The sequence below is a fragment of the Mesoplodon mirus genome (genome assembly GCF_964341445.2).
Source record: "Mesoplodon mirus genome assembly, chromosome: 5".
Taxonomy (NCBI): domain Eukaryota; kingdom Metazoa; phylum Chordata; class Mammalia; order Artiodactyla; family Ziphiidae; genus Mesoplodon; species Mesoplodon mirus.
This window is the reverse complement of record NC_138980.1, coordinates 40285141-40305339: the sequence shown is the minus strand read 5'-3', so window position 1 is coordinate 40305339 and position 20199 is coordinate 40285141. Positions and strand designations below refer to the sequence as shown.

The 20199-nt window shown below is 56.3% G+C and overlaps 2 protein-coding genes across 12 annotated transcripts in view; one reads left to right on the top strand and one right to left on the bottom strand.

Moving 5' to 3' along the window:
• Positions 1 to 482: 482 nt before the first annotated feature.
• DOCK6 (dedicator of cytokinesis 6) overlaps positions 483 to 20199 on the top strand; it is a 42565-nt gene continuing 22848 nt past the window's right edge. For 8 of the 10 annotated variants that reach the window (XM_082620565.1, XM_082620561.1, XM_082620568.1 and 5 more), the window contains exons 1-18: positions 483 to 605; positions 7214 to 7301; positions 7925 to 8100; positions 8365 to 8433; positions 8683 to 8812; positions 9774 to 9986; positions 11282 to 11367; positions 13313 to 13379; positions 13485 to 13634; positions 14772 to 14852; positions 14968 to 15121; positions 15286 to 15413; positions 15546 to 15639; positions 16195 to 16357; positions 19377 to 19494; positions 19566 to 19636; positions 19860 to 19998; positions 20093 to 20194. In XM_082620565.1, coding sequence (XP_082476691.1) covers positions 562 to 605; positions 7214 to 7301; positions 7925 to 8100; positions 8365 to 8433; positions 8683 to 8812; positions 9774 to 9986; positions 11282 to 11367; positions 13313 to 13379; positions 13485 to 13634; positions 14772 to 14852; positions 14968 to 15121; positions 15286 to 15413; positions 15546 to 15639; positions 16195 to 16357; positions 19377 to 19494; positions 19566 to 19636; positions 19860 to 19998; positions 20093 to 20194 — 2073 coding nt within the window. In that variant the 5' untranslated portion in view covers positions 483 to 561. The remainder of the gene's footprint in view (positions 606 to 7213; positions 7302 to 7924; positions 8101 to 8364; positions 8434 to 8682; positions 8813 to 9773; positions 9987 to 11281; positions 11368 to 13312; positions 13380 to 13484; positions 13635 to 14771; positions 14853 to 14967; positions 15122 to 15285; positions 15414 to 15545; positions 15640 to 16194; positions 16358 to 19376; positions 19495 to 19565; positions 19637 to 19859; positions 19999 to 20092; positions 20195 to 20199) is intronic. The other 2 variants (XM_082620563.1, XM_082620567.1) reach the window with 2 other exon arrangements.
• Positions 16470 to 18095, bottom strand: ANGPTL8 (angiopoietin like 8; the record flags this gene model as incomplete). Of its 2 annotated transcripts, XM_082620571.1 has the most annotated exons (4): positions 16470 to 16732; positions 16814 to 16923; positions 17460 to 17621; positions 17799 to 18095. In XM_082620571.1, the coding sequence occupies 4 exons, from the start codon at positions 18093 to 18095 to the stop codon at positions 16705 to 16707; spliced, it is 597 nt and encodes a 198-aa protein (XP_082476697.1). In that variant the 3' UTR covers positions 16470 to 16704. The 2 variants fall into 2 exon arrangements, with proteins under 2 accessions (XP_082476697.1, XP_082476696.1); XM_082620570.1 differs by having other exon boundaries at positions 16470 to 16923.

Here is a 20199-nt window from a genome sequence, read left to right as displayed (position 1 = left end):
CCACCGGGTCCTGTGTCACATCTCCTAGCGCTTCGGAGCCCAACTGGACTCCTCTGCCCTCACCCCAGATTGGGGCACATCCCATGGAGAGCCCTAGGTAAGTGCCTGAACATCCCTGTGCCTCAGTTTACTCATCTGTAAAATGGCGGAAAGGATAGGTCCTCCCACATATCAGAACTACAGGGCCGTGCTTAATAAACGCTCGAGATTATCATTATTATGGTGATTATAGTGATTGCTAGCCAGAGGGCAGAAACAGCATCCCCCGGGAGGAAGTCCGAGGCCCCCAACCTCAGTCCCGTGTCCTCTCCTCCCCTGCCACCCTCAGTTTCCCCAGGCCAGCCTCGAGGGCGCAAAGGCGGCCGGGGGACCCGCGCCCCCTCCGGCCGGCAGGGGCAGCACGGAGCGGCCCGGGACACCCGGAAGGGCCCCGCCCCCGGCCCCGCCCAGCCCGGGCTGACCAGAACCGGGAGGCGGCGGTGGCGGCGGTGGCGGCGGCTACGGCGGGGACGGTGCGCGCGGCTGCAGCGGCGGGGCCGGCGGCTGGACGCGCGGAGCGCCATGGCGGTAGCCGAGCGCCGCGCCTTCGCGCACAAGATCAACAGGTAGTGTGGCCGCCGGGCCCCCTCCCGGGCCGCCCCCACGTGTCCGAGCCCCGCCCCGGGGCGGCCCGGCCCTCCCCCGCCTGGGCACCCCCCATTCAAGCTCCTTCCGCCTTGGCCAGCTCCGGCCCGCTTCCTCCGGCCGGGGGCGCAGGCGTGGGGAGGTGGGGAGGGCGGGGGGGTTCCGGGCTGGGGGTCGCGGCAGGGCTGCGGGCGCGGTGGTGGTTGAGGCCCTCCCTTGGAACCGGTGGGACGCGTGGGGGCGTGCCCGGGGGGCCTTCCTGGAGGAGGCGGCGCGGGGAAAGCGCTGCCCGGCACCCTCCGCGCCTCCTGCCCATCTCCTGGCCCCTCCCCCGGCCCCCAAGCTCCCCAAGCGTGGGAGTTGAGGGGCTCTTTCCGTCCCATCCTCTGGGCCTGGTGTGGGGCAGGGACGCATCAGGCGCCGAGATTTGGGAACAGGGATGGTGCTCCTGGCGGCCTTTGAACCCCCTCGGGAAGTTTCCCGTGATCTTCTCCCCGCGAGGGTCCCGTGCCCAGCTGTCTGGGGGGCAGGGGACAGCTGTGAATGTCCCCCCGCCCCCAGCCCTGCTTCAGGCTCTCCCAGCACCGGCTGGACGCACTGGAGATGGATGGTGATTGAATGGAAGGAGTGGGGGCGGGGGACAGAACCAGCTGGTGGGCAGACAGGGGGAGGGGACAGGCGCCAGGCGCTGGGGGATCCATTTCCGTGGCCACTGGAGATTGTAAGAGATTGGCCAGGGAGGGGGATGTCAGACTCTCTGGGGCTGAAGAGCCTTTCACCCATTCGGGTCTTTGCCTCCAATAGTGGGTTCAGAATCTGCTGGGGCGGGAGGTGTTTCTCTCGCAGCGGGACAGGGGTGGAGTGGGGTGGGGTGGGGTGGGGTGGGGGGTGGGCAGGGACCTCCCCTGATCACCCCCAGGTGAAAGAGTCAGCCCTGCCCTGACGGAGACACAAGAAAAGATCCCACCCTTGGGGGCAGATACAGTGGGGGAGGCAGAGGAGAAGCAGGATAAAGTAGATTATATGTTAGTGGTAAGTGGTATCAGGACACACAAGGCAGAGAAGGGAGATGGGGAATGTGAGGACTATTTTAGATCTGGGAGGCGGGTCAGGAAGGCCTGGAGGAGAAGGTGGCACTTAAACAAAGATCTGATGGAGGTGAGGGAGGGGTCCATGCCCAGACATGGGGGAAGAGCAGTCCAAACACAGGGAAGGGCAAGTGCAAAGGCCCAGGGGCAGGAGCAGATGTTCACAGAGCATCTGAGGAAGCCAGTCAGGCTGGAGCAGAGTGAGGAGGGGGGCAGTGGGAGCAGGTTGTACAGGGCTTGTGGGTTGTGGAGAGGAGTTTAACTTTTACCCTGAGTGAGGTGGGGGCCATGAAGAGTTCGGAACAGAGGAGGGACATTGTGACCTGGTGTCTGGGGCATAGTGGTTGGGCAGTTTTTATGTTCTGTTATCTCTGTGTCTCTGAATTGTTCCTCTCTCTTGGACCTTTGGTGTTTCTGAGCTTGGGGAGGTTATTGCTGTCTGTTTTTTTGCCTCTCAGTCCCTATGTCCTCGGGTCCTGGCGTCCACTCAAGTGAGAGAGAGAGGCCCTGGGTTTCGCCCTGGGAGATGGATACTCTATAGAGTTCAGGGTCAGAAAAGCAGAGAAAGATCCTGGGGCCCCAGTGAACCACAAGCAAATGGCTCAAGTCTTCCAGCCACCCTCTGACAAGGTCTCCTGAGGAGACTAGTGGGCACCCAGGTATCTACATGCGCAGACCTAGGCCTATATTCATCTGCTTGTTCATTCAATTATTCATTCCACAAATGCCATATTAATCTGAATATTAGACAGTCCCCCAGTTTCCTAATGAACAGGTCCATTTAAAACAAAGATTTGGGGGGACAACTTAAAAATACAAACTCGGGAATTCCCTGGTGGTCCAGTGGTTAGGACTCGGTGCTTTCACTGCAGGGGCCTGGGTTCAATCCCTGGTCAGGGAACTGAGATCCTGCAAGCCGCGAGGCATGGCCAAAAGGAACAACAACAAACAAACTGTTATGAATGTACACAACATGCACAAATATTATTGTATGCAACATAATGTTCTTTTTTTTTTTTGACTTGTACTCTTTAAAATAAAGTCTAATCTGGAATGGTGATAACGACCAGCACTTTTTTTTTTTCTTTTTTTTGGCTGTGTGGCTTGGCTTGGCTTGCGGGGATCTTAGTTCCCCGACCAGGGATCAAACCCATACCCCCTGCAGTGGAAGCCTGGAGTCCTAACCACTGGACCGCCAGGGAATTCCCATGACCAGCACTTCTAATGTGCTTATCGCATGCTGGTCGCCATCTGAGATGTCACTAATTGTCACCAGAGCCCGTTGACATCGGTATAACTATTGAAATCAAAACCCAAAGTGGTTAGGTCACTCTCAAGGGTCTCTCGGGGGGAAGTGAGCCCAAGAGTGTGTGGCTCCAGAGTTGAGAACAGTCTTGGAAACCGTGCCTCTTCCTGCCCTCTCCTATCCGCAAGGATGTCCATTCATTCTTCCCAGGCTTCTGAGAGCGGTGTCTTTATTTTGCCCCTCAGTTGTCTGATGTGGGACAGTTTGCATTTCTCGTTTAAAGAAATGATTTGTTGGAGGGGTGGAAGCACAACAAGACATACATTGATGAAATTCCAAAAGTACCTGTGGGATTTCAAGGAAATATCTTCCTCCCACTCCTGTCCCCAAATATATTTGCAGACGTGAGCTTATGCATAGGTGATTATTTTTTACCTTTAAAAAAATTGTAACAGATGACATGTATATAGAAAAATGCTAAGTTTAAGGAGTAATCATGAAACAAATGCCAGGGGAAAAGTCACTTGGATCAAGACGGGCTGTCTTGGGAATTCCCTGGCTGTCCAGTGGTTAGGACTCTGTGCTTCCACTGCATGGGGCACAGGTTCAGTCCCTGGTCAGGGAACTAAGATCCTGCATGCTGTGTGATGCCGCCAAAAAAAAAAAAAAGACGGGGGCCGTCTCTACCTTCCCAAGCCTCCCCACTCCAGCAGGCCCCCCTCAAGGTGATCTGCACTTGATTCTGCCCCTCAGGGAACGGCCATGCTGGTGGCAGCTACTATTTCTTCCTCACTTACGTTATGGTTTTTCCATCCAAGTTGGCTTCCTATCTGCAGTGGGTTGGCTTTGTCTGTTTAGAACATCTCATAAATGGAACCACACGGGATGTCAAGTCCTATATAGCAGCGTAATGTCGGCAGCATCTGTGCTGCCGCCTGTAGTCTGGCTCATCCTTTTTCATTGCTGCATACTATTCCTCCTGCTTCTTGTGCGTTCTCCATCTTTGGTCAAGGAACTTGTGAGTTGTTTCCCTTTGAGGCTGTCATGATCAGAGCTGCCATGAACATTCTCGGCCATATATTTCCTCCTGAGTATCTATGCCTCAGCGTGGAATTGCTGGATTGGCATATTTTCAACTCTGCCTGTAAATTTACAGATGGTTTTCCAAAGGGGTTCCCCCAGCAGCAGATGAGGGTTCCCATTGCTCCGCATCCTTGCTGGCACTCATATTATTTGCCTTTAAATTTTTCTGTCAGTCCAGGAGGGGTAGAGTGGGATATGAGGAGGAATCTCTCTGTGGTTTTATATTTACTCATTTTCTTCCCTCACTTTTTGCAGAAGTGGGAACACAGCATCAAGGCTTAAGCCATTCTTGTTTTTGGTTTTGTCATCCTCCTCCCCTGTGAGGGTAGTCCTCTGGTAATCTGGCCAGCCCTGGGGGGAGGTACACAGTCTCACATGAATTCCCCATGCTGCCACTGCTTCACGTTTCCCCTCTGAGCATCTCTTTAGTATCACATAGGGTTGTGGAGTTTTCACCTTAGAAGGATTTATCTCACCAATAGCTATAACCCACCACCCGATCTTTGCAGTTTCCCTCATTGAATGCCGAGATTCCTTCCTGAGAAAACCCACTAAATTGAGCTCAGCATTTTGCCTCCCTTTTTGAAATGTGGTCCACGGGAACATCTGAAGCAGATCTGATGTGGGAGTGAGAAAGAGAGGGATTGGCGATGACTCCCAGGTGTGGGTCCCGAGCATCCAAGAGAGTAGTTAATTGAGCACTTACTGTGTGCCAGGCCCTACGCTCAGAACAGCTCAATAAGTCGTGGGTACTGTCCCAAGCCCAGAGGTCCAGAGAAAAGATGTCATTCACCCCTGCTCACCCAGCTCCAAGCGCAGAGCTCTGTGACTCAGTAAACTGGCCCCTGTGGCCACACCGTTGTGGACCCAGCCTTCTCCCACTCTGGGGGCCTCACTCTAAGGCCCGTGGCAAAATGAAGCTGGAGGCTCAGCCCTCCCCACCCCCCTCCCTGCTCTGGGGCAGCAGCTGCAGAACAGCTGGGACCAGGGCACAGACAGGTTCCCTGATACAGCATCTTTCGTAAATCACCCCCAATCCTCCTCTGTGTGCCCATGCTTCCAGAGGAAGTGGCCTGGACTTGGGGAATTTGAGGACAAATCCCTCATTTTTCCTCCCCCCGTGCATCGCCTGGCTTGCGGGATCTTAGTTCCCCAGCCAGGGACTGAAGCTGTGCCCTCAGCAGTGAAAGCACGGAGTCCTAACCACTGGACCACCAGGGAATTCCACAAATCCCTGATTTTTAACATTCTTTGAATTTCCTACAAGCTTCTCTTCCCTTCCCCACTTCCCCACACCCCTGTCCAATGGAAGCAAGACTCTGAGACAGTTGACAGAGAAAAGAAATAGAATCCAGAGACAGAGAAGGAATGAGGCTGGGGTCTCAAATTGGAGGCTGCACGTAGGATCAGGGTCGTGGCCAAGTTTTGTTTGACCCACACGGATTTGAATTCGGAGGCTCACAGACAGGGCTGAAGCTCCTAATTATCCCCACTCCACACCTGTCTTTCCTGGGCCCACCTCACACATCCATTGCATTGGACGCTTGTGGGCCACATTTGCAATCCTCAACATAGCGCTTTATGGGCACAACTTTTTATTTTTATTTTTTTAAATGTTTATTTATTTATTTATTTGGCTGCTCTGGATCTTAGTTGCAGCATGTGGGGTCTTTAGTTGCGGCATGTGGGATCTAGTTCCCTGACCAGGGATCGAACCCGGGCCCCCTGCATTGGGAGCACGGAGTCTTAGCCACTGCACCACCAGGGAAGTCCCAGGGGCACAACTTTTTATTAAGAAAATGTCCAAGCATAAGAGAAAAGAGGGAAGCAGGAGCGATTGTGGCCTGAACCCCTCGGCCGTTTCCTTGCCTTCCTGATTTTAAGAGAAACTGAGGCCCAGAAAGGTTGTTCCACCTGTCCAAAGCCACACAGCTAAAAGATAAGGGGCTTCCCCCAACTTACAGTAGATTTACGCAAGTTGGACCAAGAGGGAGATTGGAAGGGATTCACTCATTCCATCAAAAAAACATTTATTGATGGGAATTCCCTGGCTGTCCAGTGGTTAGGTCTTGGTGCTTTCACTGCCGTAGGCTGGAGTGTGATCCCTGGTCGAGGAACTAAAATTCCACAAGCCATGTGGCGCAGCCAAAGAAAAAGAAAAAAAATTATTGAGCATCTACTATGTGTGGGATCCAGTGCTGGGGCCTCCACAGGGACAACACAGTCCTAGTCCTGTTTTCACAGAGACCCCAGGGAGCAGGGATTTCCAGGCCCAGAGAACAGAGCCCAGCCTCTGAGCCTTTGCACTCGCTGTTCCCTCTGCCTGGCACACTCTTCCCCCAGATAACTGCATGGCTCCCTCTCCTCCCAAGCTCAGCTGAAGGAATCGAGAGCTTCGGGAATCCCTGCCCCTATAGGGTTTGTTCGAAATTCCCGTGCTGGCCCCCTCCGCTGTGGGTCTTGCCCCTTCACCCTCATCCTCTGGGACCCTGAAGGTCAGCGTAGATGCAGGCGGCCCATGAAGGCCACGGCACTGACCTTGGTGGCTGGGTTGTGCTCTCTGAGAGTCATGCTGGCCTCTTACACACAGTCAGCCTCAGTCTCAGACTCCCTGAGAAGGTGGGTGTGTGGCAGGCCCACTGAATGCCAGGCCCCCTGCTCAGCTCCACTGGTCTGTGAGAGCAGGGCAGCTACAGATGGATAAACTGAGGTTCAGAGGCAGAAATGACTTGTCCGGCAAGGGTGGAACGGTTCTCAACATTCCTGATGAGGGGCAGGGGCCAGGGTGGGCAGAGGTCCTCCAGATGAGGAAGTGAAGGCCTCTCTCCAGACCTGGAAGCCAGTCCTGGTGGGTCAGGACTCAGACCCCGGGGGCCTGGGGGAAGAAGGAAGCGCAGGAATCAGTGGCCCTCAGGCCCTGCCCAGCAGCAGCCCTCTATCTGTGCTTGCAGGAGGAAAGGGGACAATGTATCTGCCACAGCCTTGGGGCCCACACGCTGAGATCTGTGGATCCTGAAGCCTGGGTTCTCTTGTCCCGGGGCCTGATTTTTTTTCTTTCCATAGCTTGGATTTTCCTCTCATGGAATGAATTTGTCGGCTCTGAAGCCCTGGTTCCCAGGGCCCCGCTGCCCAAGTTCTCCTGCCCCCAACTACCCGCTTCCTGTTTCCACAGGACAGTGGCTGCCGAGGTGCGGAAGCAGGTGTCCCGGGAACGCAGTGGCTCTCCCCACTCCAGCAGGCGCTGCAGCAGCTCCCTGGGGGTGAGTGTTTGGGAACCCCCCTCCCCTACCCCCGCTGCTGTGGGGAGCCTGAGACTGGGAGGGACCCAGCTGTGGCAGGGGAGGGGGTCCCTGTCCTGGCCCAGCACTGTCCCCGTTCCTGTCCCCAGTGAGCATGAGTGGGAGGGTGGTGGACCCCCCTCTCTGCAGGGAGCAGCCCTGTGGGTGGTCGGGGGTGGGGGAGAAGTTCAGCCTGCTGTGGCCTGCACCTCCTGCTGCCTGGACCACCCAGCTGGGGATGGTGGGGAAGGCGGTCTGGGGGATGGGAGGTGCTTCTGGCTGCTGTGGGGAGGGGTGGGGCTCTCTCTCGCCCCAGGGCCTGAGAAGTTGTCTCTTTCTTTGCTGCAGTCCACAAACCTTTCCTTCCACCATGAGTTTCCTGCCCCTCCAGGCACAGGGTGTGATTTCCTGCCTGGAAAGAGGGTCAGGGCCGGCCAAGCTAGGGTGGAGGTGGAGTGGCTGAGATCACTGTCCTCCAGGGCCCCTCCAGCTCCAACACTCTCCACGGCTCCCACCGCCCTCTTGTTTGTTCAAGGCCAGCCCAAGTCCACACTCACCCTCCAGCCCCCCGGGGCACGGGTCACAGCCACTTTGCTCCAACTCAGGTCCCACTGACTGAAGTCATTGAGCCCCTGGACTTTGAGGACGTGCTCCTGAGCCGGCCGCCAGATGCAGAGCCGGGGCCACTCCGGGACCTGGTCGAGTTTCCAGCTGATGACCTGGAGCTGCTGCTGCAGCCCCGGGAATGCCGCACCACGGAGCCTGGGATCCCCGAGGATGGGTGGGTTCAGCCCCACACCCTCCCTGTCTGTAACTCCACCTACCTCTGTGCCCCCCATGAATACCCCCTTTCCCACCAAGCTCCCAACAGCCCTGAGTTCAACTCTTGGCTCCACTGTGTGACCTTGGGCAAGTCCCCTTCCCTCTCTGAGCCTCTACCTCTGCATCTCAAACAGACAGAAGGACAGGCCCCACCTCACAGGCCACTGGAAAGATTAACACTGGGCCCTGCCTCTGTTTATTACCCTGATTGTATTTTGTGCAGAAAGCTGGATGCCCAGGTGAGGGCTGCCGTGGAGATGTACACGGAGGACTGGATCATCGCCCACAGGAGGTGGGTCTGGCTCGGGGAAAGCTCAGGGTAGAGAGGCCAGGTCTGAGCTCAGAAGAGCCCATTGTCTGCTGCCCGTCCTCCTATTTATCCACACACCGTCCCTTTAAGGGTAGCCAGACTTCTCCGGCAGAGCGCAGGGAGGGTGGATGGCCTTGCAGGCATCACCTGGACCTTGGAGGTGTGTCAGCACATCCCGGAGCCCTGGGGAGCCCTCATTCCTGATACCCACCAAGCCCCGCCTCCTCCTAGGTACCAGCACCTGAGTGCAGCATACAGCCCCATCACCATAGAGACGCAGCGAGAGAGGCAGAAGGGCCTCACCCGCCAGGTCTTCGAGCAGGACGCTTCTGGGGATGAGAGGTCCAGCCCGGACGACTCGGTGAGGGAGCCCTGGGCAGGGGTCACTATAAGCATATGTACATGCATGGGCTGCGGCCCCAGCTCTCAAATGCATATGACGGGAAATGACCCAAACAGCCTTGAACCCAAAAGGAAATGTATCAGCCCTGTAAGTGAAAAGTTAAGGGTAACAATTATAAGCATTTATTAAGGGCTTAGTGTGTACTAAATGTTTTATACTTGTCCTTATCTTTCATCCTGTGAGACTGGGCAACACCCATTTTACAGATAAAGACACTGAGGGGAGTTCCCTAGTGGTCTAGTGGTTAGGATTCGGAGCTTTCACTGCTATGGCCTGGGTTCAATCTCTGGTTGAGTCTTGAGCCTGTATTTTGTCAACCAATATTTATTGAGTGTCTACTTTTACCAATAATAATCATGTCAAGAATTACTGTTATTGTTTCCTTGTTACTATTTATAAATGTAGATGGGGAAACTGAGGCCCTTAGAGTTGGGGTCAGAGACCCAGGGTCACAGAGCTGAGCTGGGATTTGAACCAAGGTAGTCTGCTTCTGACCATAGCTGAGTCTAGGAGATCAGGCAGGGTCCTGGGCCATTGACAGCCCCAGTGAGAACTCTCCCTCCCCTGGCAACAGTGAGCAGAGTCCCAGGGAAGGCTCTCATTGGCCCAACCCAGGCATATCCTGACCTTGGAGCCAATCCCTGGGGCTGGTACCTGTTTTGTTCTGATTGGCCAGACAAGGGTCATGTGATACCCAGACTGGGAGGTAACCTCCCCACAATAGTAAAGGAGGGGGCTTCCCCAGACAGAAGGTTCTAGAAAGAAAGCAGAGCCCTCAGGTGACCCTTGTAGTGGTGACCCCAGCCCCTGGCCCTCAGCTTCCCCATCTATAGGTTGGGCATGAGGACAGTCTCACCTGAGTAGGATGGAGATGCATTCAGCTGGCGCTCAGTGCTTGCCCATTCTCTACTGCTGGCAGGATGACCCCCGGCACTCCTCAGGCTCCCCAGACGACACTCCACGAAGCAGTGGTGCCTCTGGCATCTTCGACCTGAGGAACTTGGCAGCCGACTCATTGCTGCCCTCACTGCTGGAGCGTGTGGCCCCGGAGGACGTGGACCGGCGCAATGAGGCCCTGCGGCGGCAGCACCGGCCCCGTGCCCTGCTCACCCTCTACCCGGCGCCCGATGAGGTGGGTGCCCACTAGCCTGCACAGGCCCTGAGGTCAATACACATCCAACTGACATGTATCACAGTATATGATCCCAGCAAGATTTCCTGGGTGCCTACTGTATACCTGCAACGTATACTTTAAAATTCAATGGCTTCTGTTGGGTACCTACTATATACCCCTATATTTTCCCACCCAGCATTTATTGAGCACCTACTATATACTGCTATATTTACTCAACCAATATTTATTATATGCCTACTGTATAGTCTTTTCTTTAATCAAACAGCATATAATCAACCAATATTTATTGGGTACCTACTGTGTACCCCATTTTTTATTTGATGACTTATTATATATACCCCTATATCCATTCAGCATTTATTGGGCACCTACTGTGTACACTATATTTTTATTCAATGACCTTTATTTATTATACATACCCTTACATTTATCCACCCAGCATTTATTGGGCATTTACCATATATTCATATTTATTCAGTCAATGTTAACTGTATGACTACTGTATAGTCTTTTATTTAATTAAACAGCATTTGAGCAACTAATATTTATTGAGCACCTACCATGTGTACCTATATTTATCCAACTAACTTTTATTAGGTACCTAGTATATACATATGTGTTTTAATTCAGCCATTTATTGAGTGCTTGCTGTATACCCCAATATTTTATTCAACTAGTACTTATTGGGTATCTAGTACATGTCTCTATATATGTCCAGTCAGCATTAATCAAATACTTTCTGTATATGTCCATGTTTATTCAACCACTTTTTAGTAGGTACCTACTACATACCTCTGTGTTTATCCAACCAAGATGTTTGAGTGCCAGTTATATAGCAGGCACTGGGGATACAGCCACGAACAAGATAGAGCCAGTCTTTGCTCTCTGAGTTCACAGCCTGGTGGAGGAGAGATACCAGGAAATGACAACCCAGAATAGTGCCATGATGAGGTGTGGGTCATTGTCCCTCACATGGCCCTCAATGTCCCAGCCATGTGGCCCATTGCAACAGGGCCTGTTGAGCATCTGGAACATCAAGTGCCTCTGAGTGAGGGAAGGCTTCCTGGAGGAAGTGCCAGCTAAGGTGCGACCTGACGATGAGCATGTATCGGCCAGACAAGGAGGAAGGGAGAAAAAGGGCATTCCAGGTAGTGGGAACAGCATGTGCAAAGACTCAGAGGCAGGGGACTGAAAGAAGTTTAGTCAGGCTGCATGTAGAGCTGGTCTCAGGCCACACATTCCAAGCCCTTCCTGGAGGATGTGTTCCCAGCTGCCCCTTCGGCTCTTGGCAGGATGAGGCCATGGAACGCTGCAGCCGCCCGGAGCCACCCCGAGAGCACTTCGGACAGAGGATCCTGGTCAAGTGTCTGTCGCTTAAGTGAGTGTGCTGACCCATCCCTCCCTTCAGACATGGGAGGGGACCATGTGGCTTATGGTGTGGCACACACTCGGTGCTCACTACTTGAGCCATGCCATTACCGTGTGCAGCCCTGAGACCTATGAGGACGCCCGTGGGCTCTCAGGCTGGAAAATAAGACTCCCTTTTTCATTATTCAAAACTGCCAATCCTAGGGCCTCCCTGGTGGCGCAGTGGTTGAGAGTCCGCCTGCCGATGCAGGGGATACGGGTTCGTGCCCCGGTCTGGGAGGATCCCATATGCCGCGGAGCGGGTGGGCCCGTGAGCCATGGCCGCTGAGCCTGTGCGTCCGGAGCCTGTGCTCCGCAAGGGGAGAGGCCACAACAGTGAGAGGCCCGCGTACAGCAAAAAAAAAAAAAAAAAAAAAAAAAAACAAAAACTGCCAATCCTAAGCTCCAGTTGTGTGTCAGGCTCAGTTCTCAGCCCTCCATGTGTATTAACACTGACCTTCACCACAACATGCGATGTGGGTGCAGGTGGGAAACCGAGGCACAGGGTGGAAAGGTCATTGTGTCCAAGATCACGAGTTGTGAGGCCAGAGTCTGGCCCTCGCCCAGTCTGCTGCTAGGACCCAGGCTAGAGGAGGCGCTGGTGACCCTGGGCCTGGCTTCCAGCTGCCCAAGGCCCCCTCCACATCGCCCCCTGGGAGCAGCCAGCGTTCGTGGGAATGGAGCTGAACAGGATGTGGCCTTGGACCTGAGCCCGGTCCTGCCCCTCCCCCACTCTCAATTCCTGCCTGGATGGGGGCAGGAAAGGGAGGTCCCATCTGGCCTGAGGCCCGGGTGGGCCTCCTGCCTCAAGCACATGGACTGGGAACTGGCTCTCTGAGCTCATCCAGTCATTCAACAAACACTCATTGAGCGTCTACTGTATGCAAGGCCGTGTGACTGTGGGATGACCACATAGGGCTCTCTAGGTGGGGGATACAGCACAAACAGAGGCCAGGAGATGTCTGGAGAGAGGAAAATTGAGGCCAAGAAGTGGGCGGGATGGGGCCACGCAGGGCAGTGAGGAGCCTCAAATTTTAAGTTGTTTTTTTTTTTTTATTCTTACTACCTTCTTTTTAAAAAAAATATTTATTTATTTATTTGGCTGCATCGGGTCTTAGTTGCGGCATGTGGAATCTTCTTTGCAGCATGCAGGATCTTCGTTGCGGCATGCGGGATCTTTCGTTGTGGCGCACGGGTTCTTAGTTGTGGCTCACAGGTTCTAAGTTGTGGCACGCAGGCTCTCTAATGGTGGCGCGGGCTCAGTAGTCGCGGCGCGTGGGCTTAGTTGCCCCACGGCATGTGGGATCTTAGTTCCCCGACCGGGGATTGAACCCACGTCCCCTGCATTGGAAGGTGGATTCTTAACCACTGGACCACCAGGGTAGTCCCAAATTTTAAGTTTTAAGATGTTTCCTTAGGAGGCACGTGGATGATGAGTAGAAATGAGCACGGCAGAGTAAGACAGGGAGGCGGTTATGGGGGCTGTTTAGGCGATCGAAGATGGGACTCAGCCCAGGATGGCAGAAGCCATAGAAGACACCTCGGAGGGGAGGCAGGGAGGCCCGGGAGTCGAGAATTTCAGGATGGGACTGGGGGAGGATTGATGTGCCAAAAGCTGCCTCCATGCTAACCGAACAAGGGCCATGGTTTCAGCAGGAGGGACTCTGAGTTACTTACTGAGGGAGGAAGGCGGGGGGAGGTGGGGAATCTCTTGGTGCCTTAGTTTCCCCTTTGGCAAAATGGGACAGGTCTTTCCTACAAGCCCTTAAATGGTGCTTCTCTGTGACCCAGTGGGAAACAGATGCCCCCTGCCCCCACAAGGCACCAAGGCTGGGCTGGACCTCAAGAGGGAGTGGGGTGTATGGAGGAGGGAGTGTCAAGGTCATCCTCTGCCAGAGAACCCCTGTTTACTGCAGGTTCGAGATAGAAATCGAGCCCATCTTTGGCATCTTGGCCCTGTACGACGTGCGGGAGAAAAAGAAGGTAGGAACCCCTTTCTTCCCTTTCCTGCCAGTCCTCTTCCTCCTCCTCGCTGCAGGGTAGTGGGCTCCCTGGGAGTGGTGGCCCAGCTGCCTCATGTGCCCCCAGATCTCGGAGAACTTCTACTTTGACCTGAACTCAGACTCCATGAAGGGGCTACTGCGGGCCCATGGCACCCATCCTGCCATCTCCACCCTGGCCCGCTCTGCCATCTTCTCCGTGACCTATCCCTCGCCCGACATCTTCTTGGTCATCAAGGTACCCACTGGGGCTGGCAAGGGGGTGATAATGGTGAAGGCTGCAGGCGAGGTCCCCACTCTCATGAAAGAAGACAGACATGTCACTAAGAAGGGTGATCAGGGCTGTCATGGGGGAAGTACAGGCAGCTGGGTGAGAGCCCAGAGGAAGCTTCTGACCCAACCCAGGCGGGGAGAAATCATCAAGGGCTTCCTTGGAGAGGTTACAGCCCAGCCGACACCCATGAGTGGGCAGCCTGGGGAGAAATGGCATCCCAGCACATGTGGGTGGATGTTTAAAATTTTTTTTAGTTGAGAGTTTTTCAGTTTATTAAAGGAAGAAAGACCTAGTTGGCACATTCGTTTGGGATTTTCTTTTTCCAGGAGTGAGTTCAAATTTCCTTCCCCAAAACATTCAATTAGGTTATGCTAATGACATTAATTGAACACCTTAAGGCAGGCACTGCTCCCAGTCGGTTAGGCTTCACAGGGATTTTGGTCTTTGGTCCTCACAGCAGCCCCGGGAGGTGGGAGTTGCCATGGGGCCCGTTTTACAGTTGGGGAAACTGAGGCACAGAACTGGTAAGGAATGTGCTCAAGGTCCCATAGCCCCTGAGTGGTCAGGATTGGAGTCCAGGCTCAGAGCCATGCTTGATGTAGACTCTGTTTATACTAACAAAGAAAGATGTAAATGTGGGGGGAAAAATGGAGTCTTGGGTTTGGGGCCGGGTTTTGTTTTGTTTTTTTTTGCGGTATGCGGGCCTCTCACTGTTGTGGCCTCTCCTGTTGCGGAGCTCAGGCTCCGGATGCACGGGCCCAGCGGCCATGGCTTACGGGCCAGCCGCTCTGCGGCATGTGGGATCTTCCCGGACCGGGGCATGAACCCGTGTCCCCTGCATCGGCAGGCAGACTCTCAACCACTGCGTCACCAGGGAAGCCCTGGGGCCAGGTTTAAAAGGTGGGGAGGGTGTAGCTGGTTGCCCAGGCTGAGAGCTAGCACTCAATCCCAAGGACAGTGGGAGCCATGGTCGGTGTTGGAACGAGAGCCCTAGCTGGATGGAACGGCATGTATGGGAGGCTGTGAGGGTCAGCGAAGTTGGGTGTGGCTTGGGGAGGTTGCAGTCCCAGCAGTGCCTCACTGGCCTTGGCTGCTCCTCAGCTGGAGAAGGTGCTGCAGCAGGGGGACATCAGCGAGTGCTGTGAGCCCTACATGGTGATGAAGGAGGTGGACACAGCCAAGGTAAGCGTGGGAAGCTGGTCCAGGTGGTGAAGGGGTCCCCAGGCAGGGCAGATCCTGGATTCAGAGGGCCTGGGGCACTGAGCTTGTGGGGTGTGTTTGCGGCGTCTCCCCACAGAACAAAGAGAAGCTAGAGAAGCTGCGCCTGGCGGCTGAGCAGTTCTGCACCCGTCTGGGCCGCTACCGCATGCCCTTCGCCTGGACGGCGGTGCACCTGGCCAACATTGTGAGCAGCGCGGGCCAGTCGGACCGGGACTCGGACTCGGAGGGCGGTGAGGAGGCGGGGCCGACGGGCCAGGGGCGGAGCTACCGGGGAAGGGGAAGGGCGCCCTCTGCTGGCCGGACTTGGTACCAGACCCGAGTCCGCACCGTCTCTGCCCTTCCCTGCCTCTCTCTCATTTCTGTCCCTCTCCATCACTGTCACTCTCTCCCCTAGAGCGCCGACCCACCTGGACTGACCGCCGCCGTCGGGGGCCCCAGGACCGGATGAGTAGCGGGGACGACGCCTGCAGCTTCTCCGGCTTCCGCCCAGCCACACTAACTGTCACCAACTTCTTTAAGCAGGTGCCGTGGCTCGGGGGGCTGGGGGCTAAGGGAGGGGCGCCCAGGGGCAGCCCCCATTACTCCGCTGTGGCTGCCCGCGCCCCGGGGACCCCAAGCCCCTCGGCCCTGGTTCACCAGGGCCGGTCCCTGCAGGAAGCTGAGCGGCTCAGTGACGAGGACCTCTTCAAGTTCCTGGCCGACATGCGGCGCCCGACATCCCTGCTGCGGCGCCTGCGGCCCGTGACCGGTGCGTGGTTCGCGCCCTAGACGAGACGTGTTACTCATACAGTCACTCAGCAAACCCACACTGAGCACGTACTGTGCCAGGTCCTGGGGACCATGATAGGCAAAGCCCCAACTTCATGGGTGGACCTTCTAATGGGGCCTAGAGATGAGAAACAATCTCCCCACTTGGAGAGTCAGCGAATAAGAATAAGAATAAGAATAAGAATAAGACAGGACTTCCCTGTGGTGGTCCAGTGGCTAAGAATCCACGCTTCCACTACAGGGGGCACGGGTTCGATCCCTGGTTGAGGAGCATCCCGCATGCCGTGGGGTGCGGCCAAAAAAAAAAGAATAAATAAGACATAGATAGTGGGTCACACGGGGAATGTGGTGGGCAGAGCTGATCAAATAATGAGGGCAAGACCTGGGAGTTGAGGGCATCTTTCAGCCTTAGCACCTGAAGGATAGAGCCACCAGAGGATGTTGTGGGAGGGTCAGAGCCCTGATCCGAAGCCCAGAGAGGTAGGGCCCGGCTTGAGGCTCCCAGGCAGGTGCAAACTGGCTACCCCCTCCCCAGCCCAGCTCAAGATTGACATCTCCCCAGCCCCTGAGAACCCCCACTTCTGCCTCTCCCCGGAGCTGCTTCATGTCAAGCCCTACCCAGACCCCAGGGGTCGGCCCACCAAGGAGATCCTGGAGTTCCCCGCCCGTGAGGTCTACGCCCCCCACACCAGCTACAGGTACAGCCTCTGGGGCAGCCGGGCACTTGAATGGGGGCATTCAGGCATCGTGCAAAGTGAGATGCCCTTTCCCTGACACTCACAGACACTGGCCTGAGATGCCACTGCTCTGCTTTAATGGGGGATGGATAGGACTGAAGGGGCGTGTCCTTCCTCCACCCCTCCTCGACGGTCCATGTCCTCTGCCTGTGACCCTGCCTGCTTCCGTCTCTGCTCCATGGCCGGAAATGGGGCCCAGCGCCCTGGCCGACCTCAGCAGACAGGCAGCTCCTCCCTGTGCAGGGGCCGCATGGGGCATGGCAGCATCCCTCGGTGCATGACTGGTCCTCAGTTCCACCCAGACAGTCTCAGGCTGGGAGCGCCGCCGTGTGGAGTCTGGGAGGGAGGTGAGGCTCAGCCAAGGCGCAGGGGTCCCCATCCCGCTGCCTGGCACGCCCAACCCCCCACCAGGCACACCTCTCATGAATCTCTCTCAGCTGCTGCTGCTGTGCCATCATCTCCTGCCTCTGTCGCTGCACGTGGCCCATGAGGGCCCACATGATGTGGCTCTGCTTGTCTGCATGGGCCTGCGGGGTCAGGACAGAAACCTCAGCTGGGAGCCTCCTCACCTCCTGTCCCTCGACCCCACCCAGACCCCCCTGCTCCCCACTGCATCTGTGTGACCCAGCAAGTCACTGCCACTCCTTGGCCTCAACTTCCCCTCCTGTAAAATGGGGATGAAACAGGGGTCCCTTTGTGGGGTTGTTAAGAGCATGATGTGGACTTTTAGAGGGCATAAAACAGTGCTGGATACGTCATGGGCACTTAAGAAATTCTCTAAATAGTATGCATTTATTGAGTAACTCCCATGTGCCCCACCCCATGCTGAGGATTTTATCTGCACTGAGTCCCTGGCTCTGCTTTGAGACATCAGTTGTTGCCCTTATTTGCAAATAGGGAAGCTGAGGCATGGGAAGGGACATGGGTTTTGCCCAGAGACACACAGAGTAGAGGCCAGGGTACTGGAAGGCTGACCTTGGGGGGTCTCTGGGACAAAAGGTTCGGAAATGAGGTCTGGTTGTGAATCAGGGTCTTGACTCCCCCAGGGCTGGGAACCCCTTACCTTTAAGACCTCAAATTCTTGGCGGGCATGGCCCAGCCAAGCGCCTCTCAGCTGGACTTCCATCCGCTTCATTTTCTTCCGCAGCACCTGCTGTCCTTTGGCCACTTCCCCCAGCGCCTGGGCTGTGGCTTCTGCCTGCAGCTTGAGACCATCCTCTTCCATCTGATCAATAGTGGATGTTAGTAGGATGACCTACTGGGACTGGCCTGATTTTAACACTGGAAGTCCTGTATTCCAGGAACCCCCTCAGTCCTGGGAAAACCTGACAGTTGGTCACCCTAGGCATAACTCTCCCATAGACTCCTGTCCACCCTGCAACACCCCAACTGCAGCATCTACCTGCATCTCCAGTAGGCTCGCACGTAGCTCCTGGGCTGCATCCTGGCCCTGGCTGACCTCCTGCCCCAGGAGCCCCAGTGCCTGGCCATAGAGGTTCAGGCTGTGCCCAGCCTCTGTCAGCTGTGCCTCCGTGGCCCTGTACACGCTGTTGAGAGCCTGGCTCAGCTGCAGGGCCCCGTGAAAGAGCAGGGTCAGTTCCTCCTGCTGTGCCGGCTCCGAGCCGCTCATGGGGGCCACCGGGGCAGGCTGGGCCGCCATTGCCAGGGCGCACAGCAGACACAGCACGAGCATGGGCATGACTGGGGGACTGGGGGTGTGGCCACAGCAACACTGCTGCTGCCTTTTATGCCTTAACACCCCCCTTAACCTCAGGTCAATCGTTAACTGGCCAGCCGGGTGCCCCGTGTTGTGCAAGGGCCAGGCGAATGTCCAGGCGGGCCACGCTGGCATCACGCTGGCTGGGGCTCGGGGCCGGGGGTGGGGGTGAGGACACTGGGAGAGAACAGGCTCAGGCCCCGCTGGGAGACTATGGCTCCTAGCCTCAGTTTCCCCTCCTGTGGATAGGCGTGACAATAATAATGGCAATAACAGTGAGGCTTTTATGAGCTCCAGTGGTTTGCCCAGAGCTGTCCCACTGCTGTCATAGTAGCTGGTCTCATAACCTTCCCACGAGCCTGTGATGCTGGACTTTTTGTTGGTCTGGTTAAGAGCTAAGGGAGCAGATACAGATGGTGGAGACTCTCCCAAGGCCACACAGCCTGACTCCAGGACCTCCACGTATCCTGGCTCAAGGCTAACTGCCATTTGTCTCCCTGGATGACTGTGAGCAAGTGCCTGTTTGCCTGTGAAATGGAGTGTGATGGGAGTCCCTGCCCACAGGCTGCTGGTGAGAAATAAATGAGTCATTTCACGTCGGGTGCTTAGAACAGAGCCCAACACGCCCAGAGCCAGTTGGTGCCACATTAGTGTTTGGTGCAATTATTGACATTTTTTGTAATTTAGCATCATTGGTATTACAAAGGCTCAGCTGGGAGGCTTGATGCCCCCATTAGACAGATAGGCAAACTGAGGCCCAGGGGGCAGTTAGGGCTTGAATGGAGTTACCCTGGGGAAGGGAGACAGAACCCTGACCCCAGCCCAGCCCTTGCCTTCAACTCCAGCCTTGGTTTCCCCACCTGAGAGACACGCCATATAATTCTAGTGGCCTCTCCTGGGGGAAGGGGTGGTCAGGCTCCTGAGCTGGGTGATGGGCAGGTCAGCCTGCACGGGGCTCAGGCCTGGTGCTGGTTGCCTGGGCTACCTTCTCGGAAGCCTGGCCCTCAGCGCCCATCTGTCCCCTGCCCTCTGCCTCACTGTGTACCCTCAATACCCCCGAAGTCCCTCTGTGTTCCCACCCTCTGCCACACCGTTCCCCCGCCTGTGCTCTGAGGGTGCCCGTCTGTCCTCCTTTCTCTGCCAGTCACATCTCCCGCCTGGTGCCCATACGTGTCCCTGACCCGGCTATCAGTGCCCCAGTGGTGCGGCCACTGTCCCCCGGCTCTCTGTCCCTCTGACGTGGACATGCCCCTGCCCCCGCAGGAACCTGCTGTACGTGTACCCGCACAGCCTCAACTTCAGCAGCCGCCAGGGCTCCGTGCGCAACCTCACTGTGCGAGTGCAGTACATGGCGGGCGAGGACCCCAGCCAGGCCCTGCCGGTCAGTGGCTGGGCCCAGGGGGAGGTGGGCGGGGTGTCCCCCGCCGGCCCCTCATACCCCTGCTCCCCCAGGTCATCTTTGGCAAGTCCAGCTGCAGTGAATTCACCCGCGAGGCCTTCACACCGGTGGTCTACCATAACAAGTATGTGGGGTCGGGGTGGGGGGACTGATGAGGGTCCAGTGGGGCAGGAAGGGGGGCCAGGGTCGGGGGAGGGGTGCCGTCTCCTGGAGTGCTAATGCGGGAACCCGAGGCAGAGAGCAGGGACGGTGGGGCCCAGCAGCACTGGGGGAACATGTGGCAGATGGGGTGGGGCAGGCAAGGGGGAGCCCAGCCCCCAGCAGAACCCCCAGCCCGGCCCTGCCAGGTCCCCTGAATTCTACGAGGAGTTTAAGCTGCGTCTTCCGGCCTGCGTGACCGAGAACCACCACCTGCTCTTCACGTTCTACCACGTCAGCTGCCAGCCCCGGCCAGGCACGGCCCTGGAGACTCCTGTGGGCTTTACTGTGAGCTCCCCTCCACCACTGCCAGCCCGCACCCCCATGCCCAGCCCTCCTGCCCCCTGTCCGGCCCCATACCTGACCCCCAGCCTCTCCCCAGTGGATCCCACTGCTGCAGCATGGCCGCCTGAGGACCGGCCCCTTCTGCCTCCCTGTGTCCGTGGATCAGCCCCCGCCCAGCTACTCCGTGCTCACACCGGACGTACG